The sequence below is a fragment of the Carlito syrichta genome, unplaced genomic scaffold (assembly GCF_000164805.1).
Source record: "Carlito syrichta isolate Samal-C Ts95f unplaced genomic scaffold, Tarsius_syrichta-2.0.1 Scaffold269694, whole genome shotgun sequence".
Taxonomy (NCBI): domain Eukaryota; kingdom Metazoa; phylum Chordata; class Mammalia; order Primates; family Tarsiidae; genus Carlito; species Carlito syrichta.
In genome coordinates, this window is record NW_007213790.1 from 3,042 (window position 1) to 23,452 (window position 20,411).

The window sequence follows — 20,411 nt, forward strand, 5'->3', positions numbered from 1 at the left end:
GCCACTGCACTCCAGCCTGGGTGACAGAGTGAGACTCCAACTCAAAAAAAAGAAAAGAAAGAAAATGTAACAAGGCCTTCTCACCTAGTTCTAGAACAGTCCTCACTTGCCTTCTCTCTATTGCAGTCAGGTCTAAAAACAGTGTAGTGACAAGGATATTCTCCATTGGCATTTCCAATTTATCAATAACTGCCAGAAGAAGGCTTCCAAAGGGTTCTCACTTACAAAACAACAATTATAATACTAGTATCTAATTAATAGGGTTATTAAAAACATAAAATAGTTAATACACAGAAAACATAAAGAATAGTGCCTACCATTACATAATGCTCTACACATAATAAAAAAAAGAGAGAATATTCTTCATACCACACATTACCATGGCCCCCTATATTTCTATCCTTTGGGTCCAAAATATTTTTCTCTATTTGTGAATAGGACTTTCTTTTTTTTTTTTTTTTTTTTGAGTCGGAGTCTCACTCTGTCTCCCAGACTAGAGTGCAGTGGCCATTCCCGGCCACCACAGCCTCGACCTGCTGGGCTCGGGGATCCTTCTACCTTATCCTTCCAAGCAGCTGGAATTACAGGCATGCGCTACCACGCCCAGCTGATTTTTTGATTTATTGTAGAGATGAAGTCTTGCTGCCCAGGCGGGTCTTGAACCCACGGGCTCAGGCAATCCACTCACCTCAGCCTCCCAAAGGCATGGGATTACAGGCTGAGCCACCGAGCCCGGCTAGGCCTTTCTTAAAGAGGTTTAGATTCCCTTCAGCAATGTGCTGGCTATGCCATATTAATAAGACATTTTTTGTTCCAGCAATTTTGAAATCAGTAGCATTCCTTAAACAGCAGGGTCCAAACCAGGAATATTCTTACTGGACTTGGGAATCCCTAAGCGCCACCTTCACAGCTGATGGAAGGGACTTTTTACCTGAGAATCCTTTCAAGGTGTAATAGAGGTAGGCTGCAATATGACATTTAGCCAGTAGGTGCACTGGTGCACACTACTTCACCAATTCAGCCGCCTTCCGCTTCCGCTTGCCTCACACCTTGGAGATACCCTAGAGATCCCAGAAATTCTCCCTTTGTTATAAAGAGACATTAGTCCAGGGCAGAGATATTTCTCTAATTTCCTTACAGTCATACTATTTTAAATGCAGATATGAAAGTGATACTTGTAGTTTACCCCTAGAATATATATTTTTAAATTAAAGACATATAATTAGAACAATTAAATAGAATTATTTTATCTACGTAGAAAGAAAAGAATTTCACACATTTTGTGCTTGGAATAAATCAACAGCTTTACCCTTTGACTTTTTATAAAGTTACAAGAAATATAAAAATTTCAAAACAGGCTACTCTTTGGTTTATGAAAACAACTGCACTGGGGGGTCAACATTCTGATGACCACCTTGACCTTTCTGCCCTGGAACGGATCTCTCTTCCCTTTTCCATATTGCAGCAGAACCCACAAGGCAACCGACAACCAAACGGAGGAAAAGGAAAAATTCCACCAGCAGCACTTCCAACAGTAGTGCTGGCAACAATGCCAACAGCACTGGCAGCAAGAAGAAGTCCACGGCCGCAAACCTGAGTCTGTCCAGTCAGGTACCTGTAAGTCTCGCTTTCCTCTTAGGCCTGAAATCCTGCCTTTGCCTGCTTCCTGCTCGAGGGGCCCAAATGAAAGTCTCTTTTGGGGAGCAGGTTGGAGGTGGGGGCGGGAGGAGAGCAAGGACAGAGGTTGGGACGGGAGGGAGACGCTCTGCCGTGGAAACTTTCCCCTGCAAAAAACTGGGAATTAGAGAAGAATATTAACAGTCGTGCTACAATGGGACCTGAATTAAAAAGCCGTCAGAGTCACCGACAGGAGATATGTCACTTAAGGCTTAATTAAAATATCACTCAGCAGCATGCCTGGTGGTACATTAGGGCTTCTCAGCACCATTGTCGGAGACGCGGTGCTCCACAGGAAACTAGCTCCTGGCGATCAGTCCTCACACTGTAATTCAACTGGGCCTTCCCAACATGGGCGTCCCCTCTTATTTTAAGATGCAGGGAATTAACTGGCAGCGGCTAAAACTGCAGCTCAGCGGAGCCTTTGCTTAACCCATTTCATTAGCTCAGGGAAAGGATCGGCCTCTGGTTTCAACTCTCATGATCCCTTGACCCCTCTCTTTCACGTCGGAGCCTTGACAAAGGCCACATGAAGAGGGGCTTATTTGGACTCCAAAACTGACAGCCGAGTGTCGTCCCCCAGTAGTCTAGACTGTGTAGGAACATTCATTTTCTCCTATTCTTCTAGAACTCTTTCCCTTCTGCCTAAATCTTTCCCACCTCCCGACTACCCAGCCCTGTGTTGGACTGCTTTGACGTCCTCATACTCCTTTGAACCTCTGTTGTCTCTTCTCGCCGCCCTTATCACATCACCCTGTCACCAGGCATTGGACTGTCATTTGAATCCCAAACCTTTCTTGGTGCTTCATGCCTTCTAGATGTTTTCAGAAGCTGGCCTATTTCTTGCTATACCCTTCACAATACAATTTTACCTTTTTGGTCTCTCTCACTTTTTCCCTCCCTCGGTCTGCTGTCCTCACCCATCTTGTTCTGATCCTGTTCCATCGCTTCATGCAAGGCTGGACCTACACAGGAAGGGATTTTCCACTCTCTTCCTAATGTGTCTTTTAAATCTGCCCCACCTACCTTTACCCACTTTCCACTAGAAGTTCTCTTTGGCCAGAAGCAACTCTGTCAGTACTCTGAGACTTCTCTGGGCCATTGGGACTCTTCTCTTATCTCCATAGACATGGTGTATTGTCTCCATTCCCATTGCCTCAGAAAGGAGTAGTGGAGAGGATGGCCAGCCTACTATAGAAGGTGCCATTCTAATTTTAAGACTATTAGAAATTTTAGTTCTCAATTAATGAAGATATTCCTCAAACAGTCCTCTATTTTTTGAACTAGGCTTTACATCTATCTCCCATGAAGGTCAAGAGGTAAATAATTAAAAAAAAAAAAACAAAAAACTTAGTGTAATTGTTAAGGTACCAAGTTATCCCCACTTCTGGTAAACTGGAAAATCTTAGAGAAAATGGTCTGATATGAATAAATAAGCTGAAAAGGTATACACATCTATTTATCTTATTTTGGAGATTAAGATATTAACATTTGTTAGTCTCTAACAAATAGGAACAGTGTATTTCAGAGAATTCTAGGATCTATGACATAGCTACTTAAAGGCACAGTAGGTATAAGAATCAGTTCCACAGATGTTTTTTGAGCTCCTTCCCTGTGTTCCCCACTGGCACTACCATGATGGGAAAAAAAAAAAAAACCAGACCGAGGCCTTGTCATTGAAGAGCTCACTGTCTAATCTAGGGATGGCAAAGAGGTTTCTCCTCTTCAGCCAGCTCACGGAGTACAGATAAATGAGAATTCTAAGACCTAAACTGGGTTTGGTGGGCCATCCATTAGTGATGTCTGCCACGGGTGAAGAAGTTGAGAGTAGCAACCCATAATGTGTTGCATTTTGACACACCTGGTCTAGTCAGAATTATTTCAATTTTGCTTAAAAGGACACATAGTTTTCTCTACTCTAACATACTCCTGTCCTCCAAACCAACAACTGCATTTTAGCAGAGGATATCTGTGTCCTGAGGGTTTTTCATGAGTTGAGACCCTCTGGACTTCTCATGAGCAAGGCACCATTAGAAAGCGAGAAGGGAACAGCAACACTATCCCCTCATCCTGAAGTCAGAGATGTTTTAATGAAGTAAAACTTTCAGATGGCCAAGAGAGGCAGGAAAATGTGCAAAATGAATGTCCTTATGTGTCCTGGAGTTGAATAGATGTTCAATGATCAGCCTTGGTTGACTTCTGGCGACTGCATCTTTTAACCCTGTTCACTGAATTATCAACACTCTCCTACCGGTTAAATGGAAGTGCTCTCTGCAGGCCTCCGCTGCCTGGTCCAAAGGCATGTGCCACTATGACCACAGCCGTGGTGTGTGTGGCTGCCGCGGCAGCGATGCATGTGTCTGGCGAGGGCGAGGCTTTAATCCTTGGATTCTGCTTCTCACCCCATGAGCAGGGGCTAGGAGCGCTCCCGAACTGCAGCCTCAACCCTGGGAGGGATGGAGACCTGTGTCATTCAACAGCAGTGACCCCTTCTGGCCAATTTAAGGAGAAGCATTGAGGGGCCCTGAAAGGAGTCACTTCCAGTCCTCCTCAGAGGTTGGTGGTCTTTGCACGGGGGATTAGTGAGAAGATGAAAAAACGGGCAGGAGCTGGTGGCACCTCCAGGCTTCCAGCTGAGGCACAGGAGCTGGCCTTGTGGGGAGCCGAGCGCATTTGGGTCACTCCCAGAGGGATCGCTTTGCCTCCCGTGGGACACGCAGGACAAAGATGGGAAGGAAATGGACTCTCACTGCCAATGTCGGGGGGATTTCTAAAAGCGTGGGGGTGTGGAGGTGTTAACATCACCTAGCTGTAGGCAGCCAGGTGTACACTGAGAAAACCACATCCAGACTGCCACAGCAGAAAAGCAGTTCCCTGATCTAGAGGTGCAGAAGTAGAGACGTGCATAATGTTGTAAGTGGCCTCAAGTATCTATGTGCATATGAAGCCCTTAGCTTGCCATCTATCAATCTCACATATACACACAATCATGCATCAGGCTGAGGGTATATGTATAACCAGTCAATCAAATGTGGCATCCCTCTGAAATCCAGGATGCTTGAAAACACCTATGCCTGGCCATCTTTTCCAGCTGTTCCTAGAACTGATTCAACAAACATACTGCAAGCCGATGTCAGCTTCATTTGAAGTGATTCAAACCACTATTTTTGTAGTACTTTTCTTGAATGACTGTTGTTTTCTAATATCATGAATGCAGTTGGAGTGTTGGAAACTTTTCTAATATCCTGGCTGCTTCTGATTTTTCTCCTCCTTTTTCAAATTATGCTTGCCCTCTCATGCTCTCCCATCCTCTCGCAGTGACCTTGGAGTTTTGGTACTAATGCAGTCCCACATGGTTGGTTCTAACATCCTTCTCCTACTCCATGACATCTTACGCATGTGTCTCCAAGTCATTCCAAGTATGTAGTACACAAGTCGTGAAATGAGATTAACCCTTATGTCCTGTTCTGGCCAATCTTGCGCTGTTCTTTCCATCTACTTTTGTTCCTGACCATAAATACAGACCTCTAATTGCCTGTAACCAAGTGGCGCTCTTTTACCTTGAACACCCCCAGCAGGTCATATGGCAGCTGCCTGGCTAACCAAGTAACGATCATGTCTCTGCAGTGGCCACATTCCATCTAAAATTCTTTCGTCGTTCTTGCCAGTCAGAAGAACTGTGTCTACTTGCACCTCACCTTAACAGTCTTCATGAGTCTCCTTAAACGTCACTGTCATTTCTGGTTCTTTGTTGCATAATAAATACATTATTGGAAGCATGCATCTGATATCCATCAGCTTCTTCATGGCTGGGTTTACCAAGTTCACACTTTAGGCATTTACGTCATCTGAGACATTTCTCTTTAAAATCACTTTTATCCAGTCACAAGAGTGTGTAGTCAAAAAACTTAGTTTGGAAACCTATTGATTATCTTCCCTAACTCAAGGGGTAGGGAGGAAATAAAAACATAAATAAAATAAGGTTTTCTGTTCCCAAATACAGCAGGTAGTAATTAAGGAATTTGTTCAAGGGGCATCTTCAAAATTCTGAAAGGGATTTGGAGATCCCGCTGGCCCCTCCCCTGACCATAGGCAGTATTCTGTTATACTGCTCCAGGAAAGCCTTCTCTGGGCAAAACTCCAGTGAAAAAAATTCCTGTCCTGTTGTCAAAGTGTTTTAATGAATTAGCCTCCTTCCTAGGAACTCCACCTTCTAATCTCCAAAAAGCATCTGGCCCAGCCCTGCTTTTTCTGGCCTCAGTGGAGGCTGATAGCAGTTGGTCACTTTCCTGAAGTCACTGTACTTTTAAGTAGAGTATTGCTCAGAGGCTGCCCAGAAGAATCCACCTGACAGGTGTCCTGTCCCATGCCAAGGTCACCCATCAGTCCCACATGGTCTCCTTTGAAAAAAAGGCTGGAGCTATGCCCTGGGCGTGCCTCTTTCCCCCTGTCCCTGTGCCTCTCCGGCTATGGCCTCCCCGGTACTCCCAGCTACAGTAGGTGGTTTACTTGTTTGCATGGAAGGAAAATTTGTACTTAAAAGAGTGATTAGATGGATTCTTCTTGCATGCTTCCATCTCTGATGACTACCAGCTTCATCAATGTAATTATAATTAGCACTCTTCATCTTCCTTTTATGGCACCAGCTGGACAGACTGGTTCTCTTTACTGCCCAGATGGGTGGCAGGGTTGCCTGTGTGGTGATAGGTGACAGGCACCATGAAATAACAGATGGTAAATTCAGGGCTTGTTGGCAATCAGCAGGTTTTTGCTAATGACTTAATTAGCTATGCAAATTGTCAAATCAGTGTGAACATTGTTTTTATCGAAAACTTTACCTAAATTAATTACCATAATTAAGTAGCAGAATGTCAAGGATATTGGCTGCGTAAAAGGGCCTGGCTGAGTAGAGAAAAGAGAGATTCTGTCTTCAATTAAAATGTATACCATCCCTGGGACAGAGAAAATACCGTCTGGAATGAGTTGTGTGGCTATGGCAGAATTGCACCTTACAAGTGTCTCTGGTCGCTGCTAGTTTCTGAAGCCACTCACAGGCCCTAAATAAAAGTGGCGAATTTTTGGAGGTATTGAAAAGCACCCAGCAGAAGGTTCCACAGCCCTCTCAAAAGTCCCCAGTGTCGACAAGTTGAAAGCGTGGATTTTTTTAATTTTGAAAAATCCATTTTTTTATTTCTGCAGATTGCTAGCATTGCTCGTTCTCCGGTGTCAGGCTGCGCACTAAGGACATAAACTCGCGTGGTTGTTACACGTCAGGAGGCGATGTTTATTTCCTGTAAAAATCAAACATGCGTCTCGGCCCCCGACATTGAGACTTGACCCCATTGTACAGTACACGAGTGTGTCTGTCCTAGATCCCCCGACTCCTCCCACTGTTATTTTAAGCTGAGTTTCTCTCTCCCAAGGTTTCCCTGTAATAATGTCAGCTGCTGTTCACAGGATGTGATGGTGGTAGGAGAGCCAACTCTGATGGGAGGTGAGTTTGGGGACGAGGACGAAAGGCTAATCACTAGATTAGAAAACACGCAATATGATGCGGCCAACGGCATGGACGACGAGGAGGACTTCAACAATTCACCTGCCCTGGGGAACAACAGCCCGTGGAACAGTAAACCTCCCACCACTCAAGAGACCAAATCAGAAAACCCCCCACCCCAGGCTTCTCAATAAGATGATGGGCACCAGAATCCATTGTCAATAGGCCCGTGGGTGATCATTAAAATGGCAGATCTTGACCTACAGGAGAGGAAAAAGGAGAAACAAAAACTTTTCCATGCATATATCTATTTCTAAACCACAATGATCTGATTTCCTTTCTTCTTTTTTTCTAACTGAGAGGATTATTCCAAATAAGCTTCCATGACCCTTTCTTGGAGGGCTTCACAGGTAATACATATACTGGCACTGATCATAATTAAAATGAGAGAAAATGCTAGCACATCTCCTGGCACGGTTTTAACAACGTGTTTGTGTTGAATTTCCTTTTTATGTATCAAACGAAGGCCATATTGTCCACAAATGCTCAGTGCTCAGGATATCGTGAATATGCCGAATCTAACCACAGATGACTTTTTAATATTGTAAAATATTTTCTGCTTTTTGACTTGCACCTGAGAGTTTCTTGTTTCAGTAAAAAAAGAAAAGACAAAAAATCAGCTTTGGAAAGTAATTTAAATGTACCTTCATTTTTTTTCCTATGTTTTATTTTATTGGGCAACAGCGAAGAAGGCCCAGCCAGGTAATTTATGGTCTAGCTGATGTCAATTGGTTCTGGAGTCTGAGTTGGCTCAATTTAGCCTCAGTGCTGAAACAAGAAATGTCTTTCTGTCATCAGACACCAGGGCAGATTTTTATGTAAAGAAAGGCAATTGGACCTTTGAGAATTTATGCATTTGTAAAGTTGCTGTTGATCCAAATATTTTCAAGCCATGTAATACATTACTTTTGTGGGCAGTTTAATAAATCTGAAACTTTTTGTGTTTTTAATTGTACTTGAGTTGACCGGTTTTTCTTTTCATGGTATATTTCTTGTATGATATTTTGTAAAGCCATCACCTGGTTCTTTTATGGGGATTTTTCTTTTTCTGAGCAATTCCAGTGTATTTATGTGAAACTTTATAAGAGAACTAATTTTTCCATTTGCATATTAATATGTTCCTTCACAAATGTAAAGACACAGTGGCTCCGTGTGTTTAAAAAAAAAAACAGCTGTATTTTATGTATGCTTTACTGATAAGTGTGCCAATAATAAACTGTGTTAATGACCAAAGCAAGTGAATCTGATTATTTGTGTGTGTACGTGTGCAGCAATCTGCCCATAATTATAAGAAAAATTGAGATTAGATTCATGGTCCAGACTCCAAATGGAGTGAAATCACAAAGCCTGTGTGAAGCAGGCTCACCATTCCCTGATTACCAACCTGTCTGAGTCTAATGAGATAATACACTCACAACACGTTACATGAAATGGGTTTCTTACTTATAGATGGATAACAAGAGCCAAAAGAAGCCTGGGGTTCATGGGAGCCAGTCCCTCAAGGCTCAGAAAAACCCTGAGCAGTCTTGACTGTATGCGTCCCACTTGCACCGCAGCTGAGCGACCCTGGATAGCACCCCACCTTGGTTTTATCCCTGGAGTCATGTGACACGCTGGGCTAAAGCATTGAGGGGCATCTTGTTTCTGGGGGATGGGTTGGGACAAAGCTCAGGCTAATCTAGGTAGTCACCCCTTATCTCAGGATGTTTCATTCCCAGTCTGTGTTATAGCTATTCTTGAGCACTACAAGCAAGAAAGAGGGGAGAACTAAGTAGGCTCAAGGCCACTGGTGAACTGTCCTGGAACCTGTGCCACTTTGTATAGAGTATGGTTTCTGTTCTGGTTCACTGCAGTTTCTTGAGCAAACACAGGAGTGAGTTCCTTCTCTGTGCTGAGCACTGTGCCTACCGAGGACACAATGACGAAAAACTGGACTAAATAGTGTATGGAGCTGTAGTCAAGTGGAAAGGCGGTCACTTCCACTCACCAAGTGCTTATTCTGCACTAAAGAACTCTACTTAAGGCTCAGAGACATGATTTCAGTGAGTTCTTACAGTACCTCCATTGAGTAAGCATTAATATTTCAATTTTTAAAAATCAGTGTCTCTCTTGTCTATTTTTTTTTCTATACAAAGTATAGAAAACTCACTGGGAGGATTTTTTATGTTAAAAGGACATTCCCTATATTTTTTCACTGTATGTCCATAAGGAAGATATCTCAGTGAAATCTGAAAAATAGGGTTTGAAAAAGGAAAGCTTAGGAAAGGTAAGTGTCTTGAGTTGAGATTCCCAGAAGTAGAACCTGGGGTTGAGATTCAGGGACTTAGCTGGGGTCAGTGGCTCAGCCTGTAATCCCGCGCTTTGGGAGGCTGAGGTGAGTGGATTGCCTGAGCCCGCAGGTTCGAGACCCACCTGGGTAACTTGGCGAGACCTCATCTCTATAATAAATCAAAAAATCAACCGGGCGTGGTAGCGCATGCCTGTAATTCTGGCTACTTAGAAGGCTGAGGTAGAAGGATCACCAGAGCCCAGCAGGTCGAGGCTGCAGTGACCGGGAGTGGCCACTGCACTCCAGTCTGGGTGACAGAATGAGACTCCAACTTAAAAAAAAAAAAGAGAGAGATTCAGGGACTTGAGTTTGTCAAAAGAATGTTCTGGGGGAGGGGGAGCTTTAAGGGAGTGAAGGAAGCAGGTTAGGGAAGGAAAGAGAACCCAGAAAAGCTGTGAGCCTCAGTAGTCTTTTCCTAGGTCTGATCCATGGAGAGAGGGCTTTGAGACATAGACCTCATTGTAGAGACCAGCATTTTATGCACCTATATTAGTCCTTTGTTGTCTGGGGACCATCCCCAGGGTGTGTGAAGGGGTTGAACTCTTCAGAGCACAATAGTCCTGTCACCAAGGGAAGCCTGCAGAGAAGAAGCCAACTAGATGACAGCAGTCACAGCATCTTGGGTGGGTGTTCTGGCTTCATAAAGGACACCTGGGTGGACACAAAGCACCTGTTCCATTAAGTTAGTTGCTCTTGGTCTCATACATTAGAAGTGACACTGTTTGTATTTGAATCTGGTTCTCCTTTGACCACAAAGCCCGTTTGATCTTTTTTCCCCTAGAATATCATGTTGCCTCCCTTGCATATTAGCATTTTGAAGAAAATGTACAGTATGATAGCTACAAAGCCAAAGGAAGAATCAAGAAACTGCTGCTTTATTGCTTTCCCACTTATGTTCTGCTAAGAGAACTTCCAGTTTGTTCTCACCCCACCTCACCATTTTAGCTTTTCTTTTATTAGTTCTTTAAAGTCATCCATATATGTAATCTGTTTTAGTCCATTTTCTGTTGCTATGACATAATACTATAGTGGGTAATTCATAAATAAGTTTATTTTTAGTTCAAAGTTCTAGAGGCTGGGAAGTCCAAAAGCATGTCATTTAGTGAGGACCTTCTTGCGTCATAACAGAAGGCAGCACATGGTGAGAGGGAAAATGCTTGCAAGCTTAGATCACTCTTCCTCTTCTTATAAAACCACCAGTGCCATCATGGGGTCCCGCCTTGATGGCTTTATCTAATCCTTATTGCTTTCCAATGACCTTACATTCTAATGCCATTAACATAACTTGTGGGATTAAGTTTTCAACACAAAATTCAGAGGACACATTCAAACTATAGCACAATCATTGGAGATGATACTTAGAACAGTGTATTCACGTCTATTCCAGTTACCTATCATGGCATAGCATACCAATTCAAAACTCATTGACTCAAGAGAACAATTTATTATTGTTGTTATTATTACTATTAACCCTTCTGGGAGCTCATTGGTCTCTGCCAGGTGACTTAAATCTTAGCGTGTCAGATGTCAGCTGGGGCTGACGTCATAAGAGGCTTGACCAGGCTAGATATCCTAGATGGTGCACTCACAGTAATGGCTACTGGGTAGGAACTTAGCCAGTGCAGTAGACTAGAGTGCATGTAGATTGTCTCTGTGTGGGGTTCACACAAAATAATGGTTGGGCTCTAAGAGGGAGTGTGCCAAGAGCCAGCATTTCAAGACAGAGGGTACAGAAATTGCCAGTGGCCAGAACTGGTACTGAGTCACTTCCTCTGTATGCCATCCACCAGAGCTCTCATAGGCCAACCCAAATTCAAGGCACCGAGGGACAGACTCCATTTGTGGTCAGTAAGTGGTACGTGCATACCAGAAGGGGAGGACGTGATGACAGCCATCTTTAAAGAAAACATCTATGACATTCAAGGTGATGTATAACCTGGCCTCAGCTTACCTTACAGTTTTGTCTTTAGTTCTTCCTTCACTTGTACCTCATTCACTAGATTCCTGCCTATTCTTGATACACCAAATGTTTCTACGTTTGCATATTTTACCTCTTACAATGCCTTCTCTACCTTCATATTACATAACCAAAGCTGTTCATCTTCACAAACTCTGCTTCCTTCTCAAGGCCTATGAGATGTCTCCCCAGTTCTAGTTAGCACTGATGGCTCCCTCTGGGGTCCAAGAGCACCTGCTTCTTCCTTCTACCTCAGCACTTTTCTTACAAGTTTTTGTTGCTGTTGAATTCTCTTCACTGTCCCACTAAACATTTTCAGCTCCAAGAAGTTTAATCATTTTAATCTGTATCCTTAATATCAACCTCTGCCATACATGTTGTTGGGATATAGTAAAAAACTCACAAGCAAGAAATCATGATATTGTCCTGTTATGTTTTAAACAGTCTGTAATTCTATGGAACAACTTGGAATTTATCCCTGTAGGTATATAAGAAGGTGAGAAGTAAACAGAGATGGGTATGTTCAAGTTTCAAGTCAGCACAAAACAAACATTTCACAAGTGTTTAACCAAGCCTACCTTCTATTATAGAAACCCCATAAGATCTAGCAACCACAGAATAATCATAAGGGTAACCATTTAATAAGTACATACAATGTGCCAGTCACTTGTCAGATGCTTTTCCTCAGAGGTCTCCAACTAGGTACCCAAGAGTAATATGTGAGATGGGTTTTTCTCTATAATAATCTCAAAAAATGTCTTAGTGGCTTATGGCAACCAGTATTTTCTTTTTTTTCATTCAAGGAACTGACTCTGCATCAGCTGGGGCAGCTCTGCTTCGAGTTTGCCCCTTGTGTCTCTTTCTGGGACAGTGGCTCCCCAGATCATGCTCTTCTCACGGCAGATGGCAGAAGTATAAGAAACCAAGCCAAATCACACATACATAACAACACACATCTGCTCACACTGCAGCCATTGGCCAAAGCAAGTTACAGGGACAAGCCCAGCATCCATGGTGGGGAGAAACATACTCTGTCTCCTGCAAAGTTTCATGGCAAAGGGTATACGTAAACAACTGGGAATCCAATTTACCATCAGTGGCCTCTACTATGGTGCCCGAATGTTTTCTTAGTATTTGCTAACCCTTCAAAACTGATGAATTTCCTATAGAAATTAAAATTTCTTGCTTCTCTTTAAAAAAATCACATTAGATAACAATAGCCCCACACATTCTGGATGGAAACAGCTAGTGCAGCATTATGGGTGCCCTGCATGGCTGCTCTCCAGCTTGCCATACCCAGGCTGTTTCACTTGTTCATTTTGCCAGCCTGGCCACTGTCGGTGACTGTATTTGCTACATACATGCTTTGACTCCTAAAAACCACATCTGAAAGTAGGCATCATGGGCCTACTTTTATGAAGATTGATGCTCAGGTAGGTTGAATGACACCCTTTGTCACACTGCTGATAGGTGGTGAAGTGAGTCTTGAACATGGGTTCTTAGTGTCAAAGCCGGGACTGCCTTCATGAAACCACATTGGTCTGATAGGAGTTGCGATTATGGTTGTCCTCTGTGGGTTGAGTTAGGAACTTGACAAACATGATGACACTGAATCTTTGTAATATCCCGGTGACTATCTCAGCGGTTTGGGCTGGGTGACTGGATGAGTTCTAAAAAATAGGAATTTATTCTTACAGTTCTGAAGGCTGGAAGTCTGAGATCAGGATGCTAGCATAGTTGAGTTCTGGTGAGGTCCCTCTTCCTGAAACTGCAGACTCCTGGTTGCATCCCTTCAGGGTGAAAAGGAGGAAAGAGCTATTAGGCGTCCCTTTTATAAGTGCTGTGTTCCCATACATGACAGCTTCATCCTTATGACTAGCCACCTCCCAAAGGCCCCGCCTCCTAATACCATCATCTTGGAAGTTAGGATTTCAACATATGAATTTGTGTGTGTTGGGGGGGGACACAAACATTCAGTTTCTAACAGTGAAGTGAGGTTATTAGCCCCCATTTTGTAGATGGTCTTAGAACTCCAAACCGCTTTATTAGACTTATTGTCAGGTTTGCAGGCCTGGGAGGGGGTCCAGACATCCGCCTTGCTTCCATTCACTAAATATTCTGAGGGGCTGTCAAAGGCACTGCCAGAGATCAAGACTCTTTGCTCACCTGGTAACAGAACAAGCGGAGAGGCCCCCTTTTGGACCTTGGAATCTCAAGGGCATCTGACAAGGGATTTATAAATAAGTGCCTAGTCCCAGTAGAAAATTATTTCATTCTCCATTTCTCTTTAACCTTGAGGTGAACATTTAATGCAATAGGATAACACAGCCCACACTGGTACTACATGGGGTAGGGTGCTGCGGGAACAAGGCCATCAAGATCAATTTCCTTAAAGCAGGATTTGCAGCATCCTTAGAAAATCCATTTTATAATGGGCTCTCTCTTCCATCCTCCATAAGAAAAAAACCACTAGGCTTTTTTTCTGATTGTAAAGTAATGCATGTTCACTGTAGATCATTTGAACAAACAGGAACAAAAAAGAAAATAAAGTAATTCCACTACTCTGATGTAATCATTGCTCATAACTAATACATATGCTGCCAGTCTTCCTGTCTAATATTCTTTAAACATTTGTCATATGCAGAGTAGACAACCGTATACTCTGCCCCTTTCATTAAATAATAAGTCATGAACCACCTCATGAAGTATTCTTTAAAAGCATGATTTTAGTTTTCATATAATGGTCCACTAATGGAATATCCTATAATATATTAACCCTTTTTTTTTTGAGTCAGGGTCTCACTCTGTCACCCAGGATGGAGTGCAGTGGCACGCTTATGGCTACCATGGCCTCGACCTGCTGGACTCAGGTAATACTTCCACCTCAGTCTTTCAAGTAGCTAGAACCATAGGCTTGTGCCACCATGCCTGGCTAATTTTTATTATCATTATTTATTGTAGAGATGAGGCCGTTCCATGTTGCCCAGGCTGGTCTCGAACCTGTGGGCTCAGGCAAATCCTCTTGCCTCCGCCTTCCAAAGTACTGGGATTACAGGCTTGAGTCACTGTACCTGGCTTATATTAACCCATTTATTTGTGATTGGTCCATTATCTTTTTTACAATCCATTACAATGTTATGATCATTAATAATCCTGTTGAAGGCTAGAAACTTGTGAAATCAAAATTCATTTATTGAATATTTGACACATGCCCAGGACCATACTCAGTGTTATTAGAGATTCCTATACCTGATTCTCACCCTCAAAGTGCTTACAGTTGACTTGAGAAGAAGGACAAGTATATAAAATGCTAACCAAGTACATAAAGCTGAATATACGCAACGTGTTGACCAAACGCAGGGAATAAAAGGTCCAGGAGTTTCAAGGTGTGGAGCCCACATTTATTGTGCACTTGTTGTGTAGCACTTTGCAGTTTATTTAATCTTCAGCGCAACCTGGGGATACAAGTTTTTTGTATATGAAGCATAGAGAGGTTGCCCAAGGTCATACTTGCCCAAGGTCACACAGATAGAACATAGCAAGGTCAAGGTTGAATCAGAGCATGACTCAAGCCTGTTCTTTTTCAGTGGAGGCACAGAATATCCCCAGGGAAAAGGCAATCACTGTGACTAAATATTCTCAGAAAAGACTTCTTAAGAAAGGGGTGGGGACAAACATTGATACACATATGCACATCTGAGTGTCTGATTGCTTCTCTGAAGTTCCTATCTGGCCTCCCCAATTTTATCCATCAGAAGAGTCAAAATGGTGTCTCTGATTATCAGAAGTACTGAGGAGTTTGAGTTTTGAACAAAACCTAGTGTATTCGCACTGTAGCTGTCGATAACAATATAGATAATTTTCAGACTTCAAGCCACTGAGCAGGAAAAAGTAATGAAAGGTTATTAAAACTATGAACTAAGAAAATTGGTGAAGCAGTCTCAAAAGCCCCACCCAGCCCTATTTTTCCCTTGGTTCCTATTTACTTCACAGTGTCAACATCTGGACAAGGAAGGGCTGTTTTCCAATAGCCTTCAAAGAATCTCCTGAAAATATCAGTTCCTGAGTTAAGAAAACCTGTTCATGATAAAGTTTTCTTTGGATGTTTTCCAGAATTGACATGTTGGAACTTGAGCTCTTTTTCTTTGAGTCTGTATTTAGGTCTATCCAATAATGACAAGGCATTCTACCTCAATTCTTAATTTGTTAAAGCTAGCTGTTTACTCTTTTGGGGTTTGCAAACCTGCTATCATTCTAACTAAAGTACGAATGCCTTAATAGAGATTTTAAAAAGTTCACAAATGAGTGTGAAATTATTTTAATAGACTAGTCCTCTGATACCTAGCTGAAGTTAATGGTCACAAAAATAAGAACTTTCATTTTGTAGAAAGAGTGAATTTGGGCAAACCTATGCACTATAAGAGATCAAACAAGTTCTGTTTTCCCTGCCAGCTCTGACCATGAGTATCCTCCTGGGAGCTTGCACTGGGAAAGCTTTTGAGGTAGCTGCTCACGCAGGAGGAAGGAAGGTGTGAACACTTAGTGGTGCCTGCCATGGCAAGGAGCAGAGCATAAGAGCAATCTTCACACTAAATCACAAGCAATTCGAAAGCAGAGGCCTATGAGACATATCGTAGTTGCTTCCTCACCATAAGATGATCAACCATCAGAATTTTCTGAGACTGTTTCAGCACCAACATCCCATATCCCTTGAAATTGCTTCATTGCAGGCAAATCTGCCCATACATGTAGCAAAATGAGCTTGCACATAATCATAATAACTACTCAAGAAGTATCTGTTACACACATTGATTCTAATTCTCACACTTGCCCTTGACAGGAGGCATGAATATCATCATTCAACAGGTGAGGAAACTGAGGTGAAAAGACATTTAGGGAGATGCTCAGCCACATCCTGCCAATGAGTGCCAGTCAATGACCAACAGAGCTGACATCAGAACCCAAGTGGGACTGGCTGTATAGCCTGTGCTTTCTATACTACACTGACAACTTTGAATTTTTAGTCTAAATAACACCAAGGTAAGTACAATAGATAAAGTTAGCTAACGAAGAAAAAGTGTCAGACCCTTGAGACTCAAAATACTTCCTGAGGACCCAGCAATCTGGCAGTGCAAGTGAGGAACACACTTGCCTTTCACACCGGCCGATCTCACAGGTACTGGAGGACCAGCTTGCTCAGCACAGCCAATGTGGTCAAATGGAAACCTCCCTTTTCTTGTAATAGAGGCTGATGCATCCTGTTTTAATGACAAAACCTGTGGTTTTGCTCAAGGCGAGAGAGCAATTAGAAACACCTGTGGCTACTTTCACTTCAGTCCAGTTACGTCTGCGGTTGAGTTTTAGGAGTTTGCATTTGCCAAGTGTACTTTGTGAGATTCTTGACAAATAATCAAAGAGGAATGTTGTCTCCGAGCAAGCCAAGGGGAGAGTCTTCAGGTCGATGCCTCTATAGCTCAACCGGTAGGTCCCCACTGCTGCCACCACCCAAGAGTGTCAGAATCTTGCTTATCTCTCACTGCAGGACTCTGATAACAGGGTAACATAATCCCCAGGCTGCACTTTTTAATGGAAGGACACAGTATTTCTACAAAGAGAGCAAACTGTCTCCACTGGCAAATTTAATCTAGCTAGTGGAGGAGACCATGGACATTCTTAATTCTCTTTCAAATATATGCACAAAGTTGACTCTACATTTTAAAAAGCCAGATAAATTATTGTTTCATAGTCCTAAGAAAGAGGTCCATGGGTGTCTTCTGGTTTAAAATGTCTTCTGGTTTAATATGGCTTCTAGCTGCTGTCCTTAAAACCCTCCCAGATTAATTTTAAAAATAAAAGAAGAAGAACTCAAAGGAGGACAACTGATGCTACACCATCAAAAACAAATACTGGAAGGCATGGCCCAGAACATTTTTGAAAATAGAAATAATAAAAGGAAACTGACCCCAAGAGATATCAAAGCAGCATGTAAATTTGTGTGCCTTTGGTACAAAAGCAAATTAATCAAGAGGAGTTCAGAAAAATGTCTACTTATATATCTCAAGTCAGGGTGTTATATACATGAGAAAAGGATGAAATTAAATAACATTTAAATGATTGCTATACATTTCAAAACTGTTATTTTACATCTTTACCCTTAGCAACATCTTTCAGATGGATTAAATACTTACAAATAAAAGCATTAGAAGAAAACAAAAATATTATTAAAACTAGGAACCCAAAAGTGATCTATTTTCTCTAAATACCAAGACTAGAAACCATGTCCTTAAATAGACATATCTGGAAGGCAATATGGAGTTGTGGTTAAACATCAGAGCTCTGGAGAAGGCATACCCTGATGTTGGTACATGCTTGCTCTGTGAACTTAGACAAATTATTTAACCTCTCTGATCCCCGCGTCTATAAAATCAACGTATTACCAGCTCCTGCTCAATGGGCTGTGTTGCAAATTAAATGCAATATCATATACAAAACATTTGGCACATAGTAAGTGAAAGGATATAACATGGAGTCAACATAGTCAAAGAGCAGCCATTTTAGCATTACTTAGCTCTGTCATGTTTCTCTAGCAGCTCAGTTTACCCGCTAATCACTACCCAAGTGCAGAACTGGTGTCTCAGAGGTAGCTATTGATAATTGCTTTGCAACCCCCTCCCCAGCTTGTTTTGTAAACTAAGTTAACCTAAACAGCCTTTCCTGACCTTCATGACACAGACCCCATCAACACATCAACTGTCATGTGACTAGCCCACCAATCTGCCTGCTGTCCATCATCTGACGCCAGTACCTGTGCATACCTCCTCTTCCTGAGGACATGGAGTAGACCACCACCCAACCACCTTAATGTCCTGCCCACATCAAGGGGAATGTTTAAAAGCATTCAACCTCTAGCAGCCAGCAGCCATTGCTTTGTTTTAAGCCTTGGTCTGACCATGTGGCTCCTTGAGCCACAGTAGCCATGTTTTTCAGCCTTGGCCTCCTCCCCAACCTTGGGGAGGTGAATCTCCTCTCTCTCTTTTTCTTTCTAATTTACTTTCTAAATAAATTACATTTTCCAATCTAACGCCTGTGCAATTCTTTGCAACTTTCACGTGGCACCGAATCGCACACCAGACACCCCACTCCAGCAGATCTGACTTTACATTTTGGAGGCCCTGCTGGGATAAATGTCTTTACCCATTAGGTAAAACTAGTAAGAAACCAGTTAATATTATGAGGTATTCGTACTAATATTTTATGATAAAATACAAAATAAGTCTCAAGAACATTTAAGAAATCCTAAAGCACTAGTCAAAAGAAGTTAGGTCAAAGAGTAAGAGCTATGACAAATTTAAGTGACTTCATTTTTCTCTTCTATTTTATTTTATTTTATTTTTTAGAGACAGCGTCTCACTCTGTCACCCAGGCAGTAGTGCAACCGCTCAAACATAGCTCACTGTAACCTTGAACTTCAGAGCTTAAGTGATATCTCTCACCTTGGCCTCCTGAGTAGCTAGAACTACAAGTATGTCACTGCATCTGGCTAATTTATTTTTCATTTTTTAGAAATGGATCTCAACTATTTTGCCAGGTTGGTCTCAAACAACTCCTAGACTAAAGTGATCCTCCCACTTTGGCCTCCCAAAGCACTGAGAACCCAGGTGTAAGCCACTGTGACTGATCTAAACTCCCCCTTTTACAAAGGCAAGATACAAAACAGAGACTGAGGCAGAAAAAAATTAACATTCAGCAATGAAGATAATGTACATGACTCAACATAATTAAAATTTTAAAAGTATGGGAAACTATCAGTTACACATAAAACAAAAGAAATAAAAAATAAAGATTTTCTTTTCAGACAAGTAAAATTTATGGTAAAAAATATATAAATTTTATATTGACTAAAAGTGGTCATTATGTTCCAAGCAAAAGCATCAAAACATACAGTAAGTTACTATTAAAACTCAAGAATTCGAGTAAAGAACAATTGTTAATAGTGACACATTCTTTTAGTCTTTCACAGAATAAACAAGAAAAAAAAATGAGGACATGGAAAATTAAATAATATAATTAATTAGACTGAAATAATAGGTATCTATTTTGTTAGACAGATTAATAATTATGCCACATTTTAATGTAACATATACAAAAACTTTCCAAATAATAGGACTAAAAAAGGCCTAAAGATATTTCACCCACCAGGCTCGATGTCTCAGCCTGTAATCCCAGCACTTTGGGAGGCCGAGGTGAGTGGATTGCTTGAGCCTGCGGGTTCAAGACCAGCCTGGGCACCTTGGCAAGACCTTGTCTCTACAATAAATAAATAAGTTAGCCAGGTGTGGTAGCGCACACCTGTAGTTCCGGCTACTTGAAAGGTTGAGGCACAAGACTCCCTGGAGCCCAGCAGATCGACCCTGGGGTGGCCGTGAGTGTGCTACTGCACTCCGGCCTGGACAACAGAATGAGACTCCAACTCAAAAAAAAAAAAAAAAAAAAAAAATATTTCACCAATGCAGTAAATGTACAGGTTGCATAGTTTGTAGTTTGATCATGATATAAGAATACAAAAAAATTAACAAAAATATAAACAAAAATATTTCTAACCTCTTAAACACTTGAAATGTTCTTCTAAATAACTATTGGGTCACAGAAAAACAAAATTAATTTCAGCATACTATTTGGAAACTAAAATAATTGCTTATGAAGCAGGATGAATTTTTTTTCTAGTGTATTCTCTGGTTATTGCTGATGTCTCAACTGGACAATTTTACTGAACTTTCTCATTAGTTCTAATAGTTTCTCATTCTGTTCTATTGCTTTTTAAAAAGATATGATCACAGTGTCTGTAAATATTGATACATTTTTCTCTTTCTTTTCAATAGCTAAATCTTTTGCTT

At 41.8% G+C, this 20,411-nt stretch overlaps 1 protein-coding gene across 1 annotated transcript in view; it reads left to right on the forward strand.

Moving 5' to 3' along the window:
* The window catches only part of LOC103254096 (LIM domain-binding protein 2-like), an 8,592-nt gene extending 128 nt beyond the window's left edge, over positions 1-8,464 (forward strand). Inside the window, exons 2-3 of the mRNA XM_008052254.1 lie at positions 1,466-1,611; positions 7,135-8,464. Coding sequence (XP_008050445.1) covers positions 1,466-1,611; positions 7,135-7,365 — 377 coding nt within the window. The 3' untranslated portion in view covers positions 7,366-8,464. The remainder of the gene's footprint in view (positions 1-1,465; positions 1,612-7,134) is intronic.
* The last annotated feature ends 11,947 nt before the right edge of the window (positions 8,465-20,411 follow it).